A 17,771-nucleotide genomic window follows, 5' to 3' on the forward strand; every position below is an offset into this window, starting at 1 on the left:
GGAAGGTGCCATATTCGATAGGATGCAACTGGGTGATGCAAAAGAGAAAGAATAGCTCCTTTACGCTGACAAGCTCGCTATTTTCACTTCTACCAAAAAAGGTTTAGGCTAAAATCATCTGAAAGTACCTAAATGTCGGGTTATAGATACAGGTGGAAATCTAGGTGGATGGGTCGGGGCTTCCCCCGCCGGTAATATTTCTCCAGAAAATGTCTAGCTCTTCTTGCATAAAATCATAATGAGGAAGTTCATCTACAACATCGAGGCCGTTCTAAACTCCTAAAAGGTTAAAAAATTCCCGGTGGGTAAACTTATACTCATGCCCAAATAGTCTAAAGGTGATTAGTCCCCTATTAAATCTGCGACTATGGTTAGGCTGATAGTTAAGTAAACTAAGGAAATCTAGGGTAAGGTTCTGGTAAGTGACGTTCATGCCCTCAGAATACTCATCCCACTGGAGCTGGTGACACATGTATCTAACATAATCTTCGAGCCCTAGGGCTTCTAAACAAATGGGGTCAGGGTATCTAGTGGGAAGCAAAGGTCTCTCATATAGGACCGCATAATGTTTCCTCTGGATGTCATCTCTGAACTAAACGTGCATGTCATCGAAACTCTTCATCCTGAAAATATGGTTAGAAGGAATATGCATTGTAGAGCGATGGGACCTGAAATGTAAACAATACACAAGTTAGTCCTGTTAAGAAAATAAATAAATAATTAACCGCTCTCTCTCTCTCTCTCTCTCTCTCTCTCTCTCTCTCTATATATATATATATATATATATATATATATATATATATATATATATATATATATATATATATATATATATATATATATATATATATATATATATATATATATATATATATATATATATATATATATATATATATATATAAAGAGGAAATATGTATAATAAATAAATAAAGGGAATCATGGGTTACCTCCCACGCATTGCTTTGCTTTACGTCGGCAGCTCGAGGATTGTATGAATTAGGTTGTTGGTGCAACAATGAGTGGTTCTATCAAAGTATGGAAAGAATAATAGGTAGGAATATTGTCGCTGTTATAATGTTTCAACCTTTGTCCATTTATAATGAAAGGGCCAGATGATTGATTTCGAATCTCAACGACACCAGATTGCACGACCTTTGTGACTTCAAATGGTCCTGACCATCTGGAACATAATATACCTGGAAAAGGGTGTAATCTGGAGTTGAATAGAAGTACTGGGTCACCAACATAGAATTCTCTCCTCGCTGTTTGCTTATCATGCCATGTTTTGGTTCATTCTTTGTAAATTATGGCATTTTTGTAGGCATCGCAACAAAGTTCATCCAGTTTGTGGTTATCTAGTATGTGTTTATCAGCAGTTATCAAATAGTCCATATTCAGGGCTTTGATAGCCCAATAGGTTTTGTGTTCTAATTCGAAAGGTATGTGATAGGATTTTCCATAAACTAATTTAAATGGGGTTGTCCTTATAGAGGTCTTAAAGGCAGTTCTATAAGACCACAATGCATCTTGTATCCTAAAGGACCAATCTTTTCTAGAAATGGAAACAATCTTTTCTAAAATATATTTTTTCTCTGTTTGACACTTCTACTTGCCCATTGGTTTGTGGATGATAGGGTGTTTCTACTCTATGTTTAACGTCATACTTGTTTAAGAGTTTCTTAAAAATTCCTGAAATAAAATAGGATCCGCCATCGCTTATAACTAAGCGAGGGACACCGAACTTGGGGAATATATAGTACTTAAACATCTTAATGACTACTTGTGCATCGTTCGTAGGTGAGACGACGACTTCAATCCATTTTGACACATAGTCGACAACTACGAGAATATACTTGTTTCCCATGGATGATGGAAATGGACCCATGAAGTCAATTCCCCAGACATCTAAGATTTATACTTCTTGAATATTCTTTAAAGTAGAGATGCCAAAAATATGGTTAACTAAACTATATTAATAAATTGAATTGCATTCCACAATAAAATAGCTGAACCATTTGAATGGTTAATGAACTTAACCATTTAAGTCAAACAATTCTAATTTAGTTTAAAACCGGTTCATAACCAATTTTCTTTTATAAACTGTTTTAATTATATAAGTAAGTTTTTTTATAAAAAAAATAAGAAGAATTATTGAGAGTGAAAAAAAATGGAAATTAAAAAATATTTGTAATTATGAAAAATAAAAAAGATTTTATTGAAAATTAAAAAAAAATATAAAAGAATATAGAGTTTTCTAGAAAAAAAAATATTTTTTTTTCTAAAAATAAAATTTTGTATTCATAAAAAAAATTAATTTGAAATAAAAAAAATGTTTTTTCAGAAAAATAAAAATTATTGTTTTTTGAAATAAAAAAATTCTGGAAAAATATTTTTTTTTGAAAATTAAAATTTTCGGAAAAAAAAATTGTAGGGAAATTTTTTCCCCAAATTTTGAAATTGATTATTCTGAAACTTTTCATATTGAAAAAAATTTATTATGAACTGTTTTTCCCGAAAAATTAAAATAAAAATAATTTTTTTGGCAAGAAATTTATAAAAAATTATTCTGACTTTTTTTTTTCTATAAATAAAAGATTTTTTAAAAAAAAACAAATATTATAAAAAAAGATTTTTTTTTATGAAATTAAAAAAATTGATTTTAAAAGAGTTAAGATTATAACATTGGTTTATAATTGCTAACTGATTATAAACTAGTTTTAAACCGAATTGAAACCATTTTAGCAGTTAATTGCATTTTTATTGAAATGGTTATTATAAACTGAACTGAAATATAAATGTGGTTTGGTTCGGTTTGATTCAGTGTAGTTCATGAACCATGAACACCCCTACTTTAAAGGCATCTCATTGCGTCTTGAAATGTTTCCAGTGTGTTGGCACCGATCACATATTATTATGAAAGCATGTACATTGCACCATAAAGTTGGCCAGTAAAGGCCTGCTTGAAGGATCTTAGTGCAAGTCTTGGATGTGCTCGCATGTCTTCCATAAGGAGCGGAGTGGTAATGAGTAATGATATTTTGAATCTCCTCTTTGAAAACATAAAATTCGTCCTAGTAGAAATGTTTTACGTCATGGAAGAATTTTTTCTTCTGTTGGTAGGTCAAATCTGGAGGTAATATATTTGCTGCGAGATAATTAATGAAGTCAGTGTACCAAGGTACACTGGTTACTATTAGGGCATCTTCGATGTGTAGTTCCAACTCGTCAGGGTCCTCATCGTGACTTATCCTATTATCGACTGAAGTTATTAATATATCATATGTGAACTCATCATTTATGGGAATAAGGCATAGTTTCAGATATTCGAGTCTCGAAAGGTGGTCAACTACCACATTTGTAGTCCCCTTTTTATCACAGGTTTCCAAACCGAATTCTTGTAGCAAAATGATCCAGCGAAGTAGTCTAGGCTTTGTATCTTTTTTTCTCAATAGGTATCGAATGGCAGCGCGATCGGTATATGATAATTTTGGCTCCAACTAGATAGGAGCGAAATTTGTCTATCGCAAATACTATTGTTAGTAGCTCCTTTTTAGTAGTGGCATAGTTTAGTTGGGCCACATCTAAAGTTCTGCTAGCATAATATATTACATGTAGTCTTCTGTCCTTTCATTGTCTTAGAATAACACCAACAGCGAAGTCACTTGCATCTCACATAATCTCAAACAGTTGGTTTCATTCTGGTGGTTGCATGATAGGTGCAGAGATTAGTTCGCATTTTAGGAGGTCGAATGCTTTGAGACATTTTTCGTTGAAACGAAATTTAACGTCTTTTATTAAGAGACCGGTTAAAGGTTTAATGATTTTAGAAAAGTCTTTGATAAAGTGTCGGTAAAAACCGGTGTGTCCAAGGAAACTTCGGACTTCCCTAACTTTTCTTGGTGGTTGGAGGTTTTCTATTACCTCAATCTTAGCCTTGTCAACCTTAATGCCCCTTTCCGATACTATATTTCCCAGGACAATACCTTCTGTAACAATGAAGTGGCATTTCCCCCATTTTAGTACGAGATTGACTTGTACGCATCTTTCCAGAATTCACTCTAAGTTATCAAGGCAGTTTTTAAAACTGGATCCGCATACTGAGAAGTTATCCATGAAAACTTCCATGATCTCGTCAAGAAAATCTGCAAATATAAATATCATACATCGTTGGAAAGTTGTAGGGGCATTGCATAGTTTGAATGACATTCATCGATAGGCAAATGTTCCATATGTACATGTAAAGGTTGTTTCCTCTTGGTCATCTAGGTGAATAGGAATTTTTAAAAATCCGGAATATCCATCTAAATAGCCGAAATAAGAGTGTTTAGTTAAACGTTCAAGCATTTGATCAATGAATGGAAGGGGAAAATGGTCTTTCCTAGTTACTTTGTTCAGTTTTCGATAGTCTATGCACATGCCATCCGTTTTCTATACGTTTCGCCATAAATTCGCCTTTTTCGTTTTGTACAATTATGACACCTCCCTTCTTTGGTACCACATGTACAAGGCTAACCCACTTGCTACCAGAAATTTGGTAAATTATACCAACATCAAGAAATTTAAGCACTCTCCCCTTGACCACATCACTCATTATAAGGTTTATCCTTCTTTGGTGTTCTCTGGATGGTTTAGAATCTTGCTCCAACATTATCCGGTGCATGCACACAGACAAACTTATCTCCTTTAAGTCAGAGATATTATAACCTATAGTTGTATGGTATTTTTGTAAGACATCCAAGAGTTGATTAGTTTCGTCACTGTTTATATTCGCACTTACTATAACTGGACGATTGAGTTCCTTGTCAAGAAACTCATATCTTAGATTCTTAGGTAATTCCTTGAGCTCTATCGACGATTTATTAGGATCGGGAATATGGTCTGGGGTGAGTGCTTGACATTCGTAAAGACTATCATCCACATACACTGTCATTGATTTAAATCCACTGTCCTCCATTATGGGGGTCGAGGGAAGTTTTATTGTTTCGGTAGGTGCTTTCATATCCAACTCTTTTATGCACTCATCAATAATATCGATGACACAACATGAGTCATCAATGGCAGACACTTTTAGAAATTTGGATAGGATAAAAACGACTTTCCTGTCACCTATTTCGAAAGTCATTTTCCCTCTTTTGACATCTATTATGGCTCCAGCAGTTGATAAAAAGGGTCTACCTAGAAGAATAGGGATATCTTCGTCTTCTTTGATGTCCATTATGACAAAGTCGGATGGAATATAAAGTTGACCAATCCTAACTGAAATATCTTCTAATATACTGATTGGGTACATACTTGATCGATAATCCAGTTGAAGGGACATCCTAGTTGGTTGCATATATCCTAGGTTTAATCTGTTGCAGACAACTAAAGGCATCAAACTCACACTTGCGCCTAAATCCAATAGTGTTTTATCAATAACATGGCTTCCTAGAACACATGACATAGAAAAGCTTCCAGGATCTTTCTCCTTATTGGCTAGTTTTTTCTCAGCAATTGTGTTGCATTCTAAAGGTTTGGGATCGTCAAGCTTGCACTTGTTTGTTAAGATTTATTTTAGGAATTTAGCATATGATGGTATTTAGGTAATAGCCTCAGTGAAAGGTATTTCGACGTGAAGTTTTTCAATTACCTTCACAAACTTCTTATATTGGGCGTCTTATTTAGTTTGTTTAAGTTTTTGCAGATATGGAATTGGGGGTTTATAAGGAGGAGGTGGTACATATGTATGATTCTCTTGGTTATCATTTACTGATCCATCATCATTAATTTTTTCCTCTCTTAGTTTCTCTGGTTCTACATGTTCCTCTACTGCTTATGTTTTTGGTGTAGCCGTAATGTTTCCTTTCTATGGCTCTGGCTTGTTATTCAACCTAGGATCTACAGGCCCATCATATGTAGTTTCACTTCATAGTGAAATATCATTAGCAAGGCTTTCAGGGTTAGGTTGAGGTTGTCCAGAAAATGATCCTCTTGGTGTAGCCTGAGCAACTTGTTGTGCTACTTGAGAGTTTTGGGTTTCTAGCATCTTATTGTGGGTTACCATAGAATCGACTTTGTTACCTAGTTATAAAATCAACTCGTCAACTCATAGAATCGAATTTGTTTCCATGATCTTTTTAAGGTTTGATTTCTAAGGAGTAACTTGTATAGGCTGAGTCATTGATTGGGCTTGAAAACCTAGTGATCTCTGAGGTGCATTATTTTGAGGAAGAGTAGAGTTATTGTTCTTGTAAGAGAAGTTTGGATGATTCTTCCATCCAGGGTTATAAGTGTTTGAATAAGGGTTTCCTTGGGCATAATTGACCTGATATGGGCTTGGTTATGCTAGAAGACTGTACTCGACAATGATATGTCATGGGGTTCCACAAATTTTGTATTCGAGTTGTATTGCAGCTATGGTAGCTGTAGGGTTTATGACTAAGCTTTCAACCTTTTGGGCTAGGGCGTCCATCTTGGCATTCATATGGTTTAGGCTTTTAACTTCGTATATACCTCCTTTCGTTTCTTTCTTCTCTACTTCGAATCTTTCAGTACCCCATTGGTAATGGTTTTGAGTCATGTCTTCTATGAGTGCGCATGCCTCGGGGTATGGTTTGTTCATTAACGCACCGCCAACGGCAGCATCGATAGTCATCTTTGTGTTGTAGAGAAGTTCATTGTAGAAGGTATGAATGATCAACCATTGTTCTAATCCGTAGCATGGACAAGCTATTAATAATTCTTTTTATCTTACCAAGCGTCGAAAAGAGATTCACCATCCTGTTGTGTGAATCTGGTAATTTGGTTTTGCAGAACAACAATCTTGCTTGGTGGAAAGTATCTAGCAAGGAATACTTTCTTCAGGTCATTCCAAGTAGTTATTGAATTGGTTGGGAGGGAATATAACCATGATCGCGCTCTGTCTCTGAGGGAAAAGGGATTAAACATAAATGTATCGCCTCAAGAGCGACGATATTGGATTTTAGTGTCTCAGCTAATTGAATGAACACTTTTAGGTGCTGGTTTAGGTTCTCTGTTGGGAGACCAACAAATTGAATTTGTTGTATGATTTGTAACAATGTGGGTTTCAATTCAAAGTTGTTAGTTGCGATTGCAGGGTTAACAATACTTGAATGAGGTTCTTCGTTAGAGGGTAAGGCAAAATCCTTGAGTGGCCTACAATTTTGATCTTTTCCATTTCTCTTTTGATTCATTGGAGAAAAAGTTGTGCACGTACGTATCTCTCTGGTTCATCTATTGGGTCTTCTAAAGTTACGGTACTGTGAGTCCTTCGCATTGACCGAAAGAAAAAAGGACGCCTTAATCTAGATGGTATAATAGTAGGGTTATGATATTTGATGTAATTGGTCCCTGACAACGGCGCCAAAAACTTGATGGGTACTTTTTGCAAGTATACGAAGTGTATCAGAGTAATATAAAAGGTTGTCGAACCTATAGAGACCTAATGGTCAATCTATCATTTTCTATTGCTACAGTGTTTATCTAAGGCGATCGTAAAAGAATTGGAATAAGAACAACAAAGTGAAAATAATAGACTTGAATGAATTCAGAAATGTAATATTGAAATGTGGCTCTCATCGATCAATAATACACTTATTATTTCCAAGTAGAACTACTTACGGGGCAATATTTTCTTCCTTGAAAAAGAATTAATTAAAAAGGAACCGTCGCTCTCGCGTGTTCAAAATCGGGTTTTACTCTCTAATTTACACCGTCCGCTCTCGCGTGCCTGGTGCGTTTTGTGTTAAAGTAGTGAAAACCTTTTTTAGAAATTAGATTCTGTTACTTAGTTAAAAAGTGGTTTTGGTTAGAAAATTTAACTCTAAAGGGTTCTCGGCTTTTGCCCGGATACCCGGATTCTAAACTTATAAATGCTTCCGAGAATAGTTTTAAAATCACTTTCTAGAAATATCAGATTCTCCTAATTAATTAACAAAGTGCTATTGCGGTGTTTATTAATAAAAAACTTAATAATTTTATCTTAAGTACCAGATGACTTTCGATCTTACCCGACGTATCTACGGTTCTACTCTCGTAGTAACCGCTCAATTTAATTTCTGAAAAATTAAGATAAAAACCAAAACATTCCCGATAGTAATCCTAAAGAAATAACAGACTGAGTACCGTCGAATCGACGGTCCTCACATTCCAGCACTAGTAGATTAGTTGGACATGGTCATAGTAAACAATAAAGCGATGGATTGAAAATTAGAATTAAACATATCAGGTGATTCAATTAAAATTACGTACGTGCAATGGAATAAATTAAACTTTGAAATTAAAGTAAGGCAAGAAAATAACAAGCATGTAAAGTAAATAAACAAACGACATAAATAATACTAATAATAAGAAGAACCTGCTCCAAATAGAGTCTTGAATCTGATACAGGAACAAATTGAAGGAAAACTTGAACGGGAAAGTAATGCTGGCAAGTTTAATGCTACAAAATAAAGTGCTCAAAACTCAATAACAATAACAATGCAATAATTTTCCGATGTGAAAAGTTAAAGCTCTCAAAAATATAAATATATGGCTTAAGTTGTACTAAGCTTGGATGATCTTAAAAGTGAATTTCAACAACTATTTATAGTGCTATAAAGCCTTGGAAACCAAGTCACAACTGTTGGATTCGTGTGAGAGAAAAAAAGGGAGTAATGTGGAGGAATGCTTCAACCAACTTGACCGCTTCGTTTTTATAAGGGATTGCGACCGCCATACCCCCTATGGTGAACACCACCTTCACAAAATACGGAGACTTGGTCTTTTTGACCGTTGGGTCATAGGACACCTCAGCCATATCATGGCTACCTCCATGGTGAATGCCATGCTGGACGCCATGAGTGCAAAACACACTTTTTTCTCTGTTTTTCATCAGATTTGCCTTGTTTCTTCGCGTACGACTCTCACATGGTTAAGTACCTGAAATCCATACAAAATACCAATATAATACTATAAATGAAAGGAAAACGAGAATAAAACTTGTGCAAATCGAGCCAAATATGCGGTGTGTTTCGGTGTTATCATACATCTAACTTGGAGAAACCAGTCTTTAAAGCCTTTGTAATTGGTAGTGTAAACTTGAAGAAAACTCTTGTCGGGAAGGCCACTAATTATGATCCAGCCACCCTTCTCAACACCCTTGATTTCAAAAAAGGAGAAAAATAGCCTATGGTGGGCTCTATGTTTATGGCCTCATAGACCATTTTGAAAGCCTTGATAAACCCCATCTATTGGGGAGGAGTTGGGAAGGGGCAGTGTTTAGGGTTCTTAACAGGCGGGATTCGAAATCGGCAAAGGGTAAATGGATTTTAAAATCCTCTAATGCACCGACATGGAAGTAAAAATACTCATCTTTGACTCCTCTAGGACGAACTATAAAAACACATTCCCTTGGGATGCATGGCTCCAATACAACATCATCCTCGTTTCCAGTAGAGGAGATATTCTTCAAAGATTGGAGTTTAGCGATCTCTACTTCATCAATGAAGCTACGATCATAGCTCATCACCTCTTGATCAAAGGAGTCGACAATCTCTATCAACACTTCTACTGACGAACCTGGTGAGGAAGATTCGGAATCAATATTGCTAAAAGAGGCATAAATATCGTCGTGAACTTCCTTTATGATACGATCGAAGTTAACTTGGCTTAGGGTATCCTTACATTCTCTCATGTTTAAGTCCCAAATATTTTTCTTTTCTTGGATACTTGGGGTTTTTAACGCATTCCCATCATCGTCACATTCATGTACAATAGTTATTTCTTACAAGAAAGAAAAGCGGATAAAGAGATTAAAGAAAAATACCTGAGATTGAAGAACAGTTGAAAGCTCATAAATCGTCTTGAAAGAGAAATAAGTTACTTCAGTGGATGATTAGCAAGAAGAGGAAAAGATGATTTTAAATAAGGGGGAGTATTTTTTAACGATTCTAAAATATGAGGCATTTGGGATTTCTGAAGAAAATCAATTCCTCATAAAAATCATCATTACAGAAGAAAGAGAAAATCTGACAAAGATACGCCCCCACGTCTGCCATGATTTCCCACATCACTAAGTCGGGTCTATAGAACAAACAACGGTATGTTAGGGCCGAATTATAGCTCGGCCCCATGGTGGACAAAAAATGTTCCTGGCTTCTTTTGTCCAAACATTTCACTCTTTCAGATTTCATCCTCGGGGGGCTTATGTACATCCCGCAAATTATTTTGACCAGTCGATGTGTAAAATTGGAAGAAGTATGTGATGAAGTAGGCATGATTCAGGTGGAAGCTGGGTAGTAGACAAAGCTAGAACACAGACTCACCTAAGGGATACCTGAGATATAACTCGACCTAACGAAGTCATCGTATTGCCAGGTTGGGGGTCCTGATGGGCCGAGGTGGAGAGCCTCATGTCGTCGGGTATGAAACTCGGATAAGCCGAGACAATAGTCAGACGAAGGACCACCATCTAGAAACAGTCTGAAAGGTCATAACGACACATAATGAAGCAAGTGTTGCAAGTCATTAACAAGTGAAATTAAATGATAAAACGGTGATGATTTTCTAGGCTTTGAATGCAGGAAGAAAGACATGATTGTTGGGGGTGAGGAATAGACCTATACAAGGGACATCAAGAAATGAGAAATGAGAAAAAAACAGACAATAACTATATAAAAAAATATTTACAGACACTTCATCAATTATTTAAAATTATCTCTAACTAGTATCGAGGAAGTCAACCATTTAATATTTGATTCCATTAAAAAAAATATCAAACCGTCTAAATTTAAATTTAAGTAGTTTTTCAATTGTTATAAAATTAATCTATAGACTGCTGCTGGTAAAAGTGGTCCTTTTTTACTATAAAATGAAGAAAAAAAATTGGTCTACAATTGAAATCGAAACTTGCATATTTGTCACTCAAATAGAAACTTCCCTTTCTAATCCTATTAACCTTGTATATTCCTCTTTCACGTCTATAAAAACATAAACAAAATAATAGTAAAACCCTTGCATATCATTACAGTACTAAACAGAACAAAACTACATTAAAAAAACAATCATTTAATTTCACTGCACACACGGACACATCACAATTTTCATGAAAATAGATTAAAATTCAACTAACAATAGTCACATATTACTCAAATTTCTAATCTCCAAACACAAATGACTCATTCACTATCCCCTTATTGCTCTTCCCAGCAGCTGCTAAAAACTCATCAATACCCCTAACAGATGAACCCTTAAACCCATCACCATTTTCATCTCTCAAAGCATTCATTATCGTCTCCCTAACCTTACAAGCATTCTCTCTAATCTTCAACCCTTTTTCACTACACTCACTCATAACCAACTCAATTTTATCAACAATTTCTTCATTCTTCACCTCACAGCTCTTCCCTCTAGCAACCTCAACACAAACACCAATCTCTTCTTCCAACAACTTACAGTTAAAAAACTGTTCAGCTGCCATAGGCCACCCAAGAATCGGTACACCATGACTCAACGATTCCAACACCGAGTTCCAACCACAATGACTCAAAAACGCAGAAACTGACCCATGTGACAGAATCTCAACCTGAGGAGCCCAGTTATTTACTATTATACCCTTCTTTGTTTCTAGAATCTTCTCCATGAACCCTGATGGTAACCACTCTTGAGGCTTGAATTCTGAGTTTATGTCAAATCCAATCGGTGGCCTCACTACCCAGATGAAATTTTTTCCACTTTTCTCCAACGCGATTCCAAGTTGCATCATTTGTTCAGACGAAATCGTGTTCATAGATCCAAAACAAACGAACAGAACCGAATTCAATGGCTTCGAATCGAGCCATTCTTTGTAAAAACTAGGGCTTATTTCACTTCCTTTCCCTCGTGAACCGGAAAGAACAACCGGTCCGATCGGCCACACCGGAATTTTGAGTTTCCGGGTGAAGTAGTTTAGTCCAACCGAGTCGAATTCTGAAACCGTGTTGAACAAAATTCCATCCGAGTTGACCCAGTCAGAGAGATTCTTCCGTTGAAAAACCGACCAATCGTCGAATCCATCCGCTTGTGAAATATTGTTCGGTAATTGATTTCTTTGAATCAAACGCGCTTCTGGAAAATCAGTTAAAGGAAAATCATCCGAGTCTGTGAAGCGGTGAGGGAGATTCATCCATAGAGAATAATAACAAGCCAAACCATAGCCACTGCAACCACTGAAAATAACATGAAAAACACCGAGTTCTTTAGCGACGGTTGAAGTCCAACCGAAGAATATATCAGAAATTATGCAGATTTTATGTTGTTGGTTGAGGATGTTTTTAATGATGTTTTTGAAGGGTGATTTGAGGGAAAGAGAAGCTTGGATCAGTTTGATGACGAGGTTATAAGGGACAGTGTCGGTGTTTTCTATGTTAGGTGGGAGGTTATGGTCGGAAGAGATGAAAGGGATGGTGAGGAGTTTGATGGAGGAATGTGGTGGAAGAGAGGGTTGAAGTTTTTGAATGTTGAGAGGAGTGTTGATTATGGTGATGTTGTAGTTTTTGGATTTTTGTTCGAGGTTAAGGGCTAAGGCTAAGAAAGGGATTATGTGACCTTGTGCCATGAATGGGAATAGCACTATTGATTGTTTTTCTTCTGCCATGGTTGTTGTTGGTCGTGTGTTTTTCTGACAGTGATTAGTCTAGTTCTGTTGTCTAGAATTGAAGATCTGGTAGCTTTTAATTTGGGCTATGTTTTGGTCTACTTCAAGGTTCATAATCACTTTTTAGGTGAGTTTTTTGAGGTAAGAATTAAAATTAAAATTAAAATGTTTTATGATGAAATAAATTTTGGGAGTAGGTGAGATTTGAGAATTAAAACTCCAATTAAATTTTAATATTTTAATGAAAATTTGACTAAACTTATGATTTTGCTATGGATTTGTTATGAATAGTAAAATTTTCTGACTTTGACTTTATGCTACACGTTGATGTCTTTCCTAAAAGTTTCTATCTTTTTTTTTAAAAATAATTAGGTGTGAGGTGTGTGAGGTATTTTATTTTAAGAGAACTAGTACTCGTATATAGAGCTATCAAAATTGGATTCGTATATAGAGTTATCAAAATCAGATACTTTTAATGAATTGTTAATTCAAAATATAGGGTTTGTTCTAATTTTTTTCAGTTTTTTTTAGCCCAATCTTAAAAAAATCCACTATCTATTATCTATTAGACTAACTCAGAGCATAGTTATAAATTTAAAAAAAAATTATATTAATATTTATATCAGCATTGTTATTTCTGCACTATTTTCTACATCAAATACTTACATTGTATATATTATTTACCGTATTTATACGGTGAATAGTGTATTTTAAAAATAAAATAATATATTTATGAATAATACATGAACAATAGACGTGAACAACAGTGTCTATGAACGGTCCACGTGAATAGTGACTTAAAGTATTGAAAAAAATTGGTTAATTGAATGTAAAAAGTTGGTTAATGAAGTGAGGAAGTTGATTAATAAATATTTAGATATTAAAAATAATTTTTAGTAATAAACAAAGTTGATTAATGAAAAGTAAAAAATTAATTAATGAGACTATGAAATTGGTTAATAAATGTCCACATATTAAAAATAATTTTGAATAACCACCTAAATTGGTTACTACAAATTATGAAGTTGGTTAAAAAAGTTATGAATAGCCACCTAAATTGGTTTAAAAAGTTATGAAATTGGTTAATAAACGTCTAAATAATAAAAAAAAGCATATATCTTTTTTAAAATAATATATTATTATAATATTTTATTATTCACCGTATTAATGAACAATAAAATACAATGTATGTGTACAATATAGTGTAAGAATAACATTTTTCTACTTATATTGTCTTACTCCAAAATAACATATTGATTTTATTACCTCACAAAATTTTATTTTTATTTTATTCAATTTTTCTCTTTTAAATATTTGAGTATTATAGTACTTATAAATATTAGAAGTAATTCATAATTAGTGGTAGTAGTAGTAGTATTAATTTTGTTAAGTTTAATCTAACTAATGTATGTTAGCATTGTTGCTTATGTGACATTATTGTTTGTATATATAAACAAGTGTAGTTGTCAACAATATGTGTACAACAGTGTATGTGCAATCATTTTGCTATAACCTTTTTTGTAAGAGTAGTTGAAGTTTTTTTACTCTCTCTCTCTCTCTCTCTCTCTCTCTCTCTCTCTCTCTCTCTCTTATCTTTACCTTGTACATCAATAATTGGTATCTAGAGCTCCGGTTCAGATCCATAGGGAAACACGAGTGAATAATGAGGCGTTGTGTGATTGATTTCGTTTCTTGAATTCGTGTTGATCTTTTGATCAGAATCGTAACATAATCACATTTCTTGATTCTGCGGGATTGAGAAACACTAGTATTTGGTGAGATCTGAGTGAATTGCACAAGTTTGAAGATGAACAGAAACAGTAGTCTAAGTACTAAGTTTCTAGTGTTCGATGACAAGAACTGGAATCGGTGGATAATTCAGATGCGTATGTTGTTTGATGCTCAAGATATTTTTTATCTCGTCAATGATAGTTACATTCCGATTGCACTTCGACAAATGCAACAGATGCACAGAGGAATGCTCAACGTGATATGAGGAAGAAGGATCAAAAGGCGTTGTTCTACATCCATCAACGTGTGGATGCGAACGTGTTTGAGAAAATCACTGATTCGACGATGACGGAGGCTGCATGGTGTAGCGGTAATTTTTATGAGATTAAGCTATTGATTAACTTAACTCGCAAAGCAAGAGTCGTCACCACACTTTTATTGTTTCCAAAGGAAAATGGAAAAAGTACGAACAAAATCCAAAGAAGTTTTAAAACAAAACTAACAAAAAGAGAACAAGGGTCAGAGGGTTAGTTATGCAAAGGCAAGATATTAGCACCCTAAACATCCATGGTACTCCATGGGAGCCTCTTTGAAATTATGCATATTTTAGCTTGAAAAAGGGTGTTGTTTGTTAAAATATTGGAGGGATGGGAAAAGAAGCATTTTATTATGATTTGGTGTTTGCCAAGACTTTTAAAGTCTCATGCCTACGTACCAACAAAGTGCAATGGAGGATCAAAACCTCGTAGTTCGTGGTAAAAATAACAAAATAGAGTTTGTTTTGGTTTATTTTTTATGGAAAAGACATTTCATCATTTTAAGTAGAATACCCAACTAGTCACCCACAAGTATGAGAACTTTGCATCATCATAAGATGGACTCCGACTTGGATAAGGATCAACAAGTATGCCACTAGCTCTCATAAATAGAAAAGAATTATCATCAATACCATGGAGATAGGAGAATTATAACTCAACTATGGAAATGACTCATGTCTAATGCCTTGAGAAAAGTTTTAAAGGGAAAAGTGCAGAAAGGCACAAAACTTATTTGAATGAGTTAGACATTTTTTAATCTTTTGAAAAATATGCTTAAGATGGATTTACATTTATTAAGAAAAAGATTTTGAAAATCACTTGACAAAAGTCAAGGTTTATTGAGAAAAATGGTCAAAGTTTAAAACAAGAAGGTTTTGAAAAAGAAGGAGGATTTTGTAAATTAAAGAAGGGGAAGAGAAGAAGAGGCTATCTTAAAGCATAAGGTAAAAGCTAAAGAAGAAATATCTAACCAAGAGATAACAAGCTTTATGACATAAGGCAAGCTAGAATTCCCTCATTTGGATTAAGCCTCAAGCAAACAAAATAAGCAAATAGTAATCCATGTATCAGATGAATCCAAAGTAACCAAGTCAAGTCTTCACAGAGAACTCCAAAGTCATAGGTATCAGATGAGTTCCAAGGTCTTAAGCCACAAATTCCAAAGCAAGGGTCAATATCCTAGTTTTAAGTCCATAACTCCATAATGATGCCAAGGATAGTAACCACAAATCCATGAGTTAGGAGAAATAATTTCCTTTTTATTAATGCCTTCTTAACAATGATATAAATAAAGGTCCAAAAGATCAAAGAACAAAATGACATAAGCACAAATAATACGATATGAAATGATAAACGTAAAGCATAAAAATAAATGAAATAAAAAAAGCATAAAGGTAAATGAATTTGAAGTAAAAGTTAATACAAATAAAGTGTTAGTAAAAGATGTCAGTGAAGATGAAAAGATGTCTTTGGTCATTTTTTTTGGAGAACACTCAACTATCCACTCACAAGCATGAAGATATGAACTTATACATTATTTGCGAGAATGGCTCCAACTTGGATAAAGGTCAACAAGTATGCCACTAGCTCTCACAAATATAAAATGAGCAACATCTTCATACAATACCATGAGGAATATGAGACTTACAATCTCACTTATAAAAATATCATTACCTTTGGGACAAATTTAGCGCTACGTTAAACAATCGTAATTGAACTTATGTAGAAGTCACAACTATCTGAGGCCGGTCAATAATAATATTTGTGTTAATACATGCTAGAGAAATAATATGCAAATCATTCTTCTAAAGCCATGTCACACAAGAAAAAGAAAAAGAAAGAGGGGGATCAAGCACAAAGGCTAGAAGGATGGTCCATTACTTCAATCCATATTTCATGACACTAAGGACAAGCGTATGCATCAATCCAAAATACCTTAAATGATTTATGATCACTTAGAAGGTAGGTTTGAAATGATGAAAATTCATCAAGTACCAATCAATACATCATGAACAAGATAGACACAAATCCATCCAATTGACCAAAAGGAAAAGCAATGGATGAAGAAGAAAAGGGATAAGAGAGGTCAAACCCAAATTGAATCACAAATGTGATCAAGTCATCATCAAAATCAATCATCCATTGTGGTGGATTAAGGTTTTCACCCCATCAACACCCAAGATCCATTGAGTTTAATGAGACTTGAAGTCAAAATCGTCATGATCTAAGTCCAATAGAAGTCCACAAGGTCAAACAAATTTAAAATGCAATTAAATGAAATAAAAAATGCATTAAAGGTATTTTTAAATAATTTTAAAATGGAAATAAAATGGAAAATTCACAAATCCCTTCAAAACATAATAAATGACAAAAAAAATTATGGAAGGTTAAAAATAAATTGAGAAACATATAATAAAATTTTCAGAATTTAAAAAGGCAGAAAAGTATTTTTAAACCAATTAGAACAAAAGAAAAAAGAGAAAATTTACAAAAAATAGAAAATCAATGAAATAAAATATGGAAAAAAAATCAGATGAAGAAAAATAAAAGAGAATTTTAGAAATTTTTTTTGGATTTTTTCGATAAGAAATGAAATTACTACAAATTTTTAAACAAAAAGCAATTTTAAATAATAAAAGAAAAATAGTTAAGATCAGAAAAAACCAGGAGCGTTGGATCATGCCTCATTAATTGACGTGGTAGATCCAACACTCCAAATGATGAGAAACACGATGGAACGCACTACAATCAGAACACAGGATCTAACTTGAAATTAATCAATCAAAACATTTCAAAATGTCAACGTGTTTGGCCCAAACTTAGACCACCTGAGAAATACTCCGGTCATCTTCTCGGGTGAGCTCTCACCGGAGTTTCAGCGTTTGGTAACTTCAAGACATGAGACCACCACCATTGTGATCCCCTTCTCATCCCGAATTCGACCTTATGCCTCAAATTCATTTATGTGAACGGAGCAGAGGGAATTTCAAAGAAGTTTCAAAAACAAGCAAGCCATGAAAAATAAAATTAAATGATGAACAAAATCAATCAACACAAGATTAGTTAGGGGAAAGCATCAGAGAATGAATGACTATATTGTGATAACT

At 34.3% G+C, this 17,771-nt stretch overlaps 1 protein-coding gene across 1 annotated transcript; it reads right to left on the reverse strand.

Moving 5' to 3' along the window:
* Window positions 1-10,981: 10,981 nt before the first annotated feature.
* On the reverse strand, window positions 10,982-12,926 carry LOC127087253 (UDP-glycosyltransferase 92A1). Its single transcript, XM_051028117.1, has one exon. It carries the CDS (start codon window positions 12,614-12,616, stop codon window positions 11,138-11,140), a length of 1,479 nt encoding a protein of 492 aa, XP_050884074.1. The 5' UTR covers window positions 12,617-12,926; the 3' UTR covers window positions 10,982-11,137.
* Between the last annotated feature and the right edge of the window lie 4,845 nt (window positions 12,927-17,771).

This window comes from Lathyrus oleraceus, chromosome 5 (assembly GCF_024323335.1).
Source record: "Lathyrus oleraceus cultivar Zhongwan6 chromosome 5, CAAS_Psat_ZW6_1.0, whole genome shotgun sequence".
Taxonomy (NCBI): Eukaryota; Viridiplantae; Streptophyta; class Magnoliopsida; order Fabales; family Fabaceae; genus Lathyrus; species Lathyrus oleraceus.

What these genes read in the sequence shown, in the direction of transcription:
- LOC127087253 (XM_051028117.1), bottom strand. Translation starts at nt 12,616, where the DNA reads ATGGCAGAAGAAAAACAATCAATAGTGCTATTCCCATTCATGGCACAA.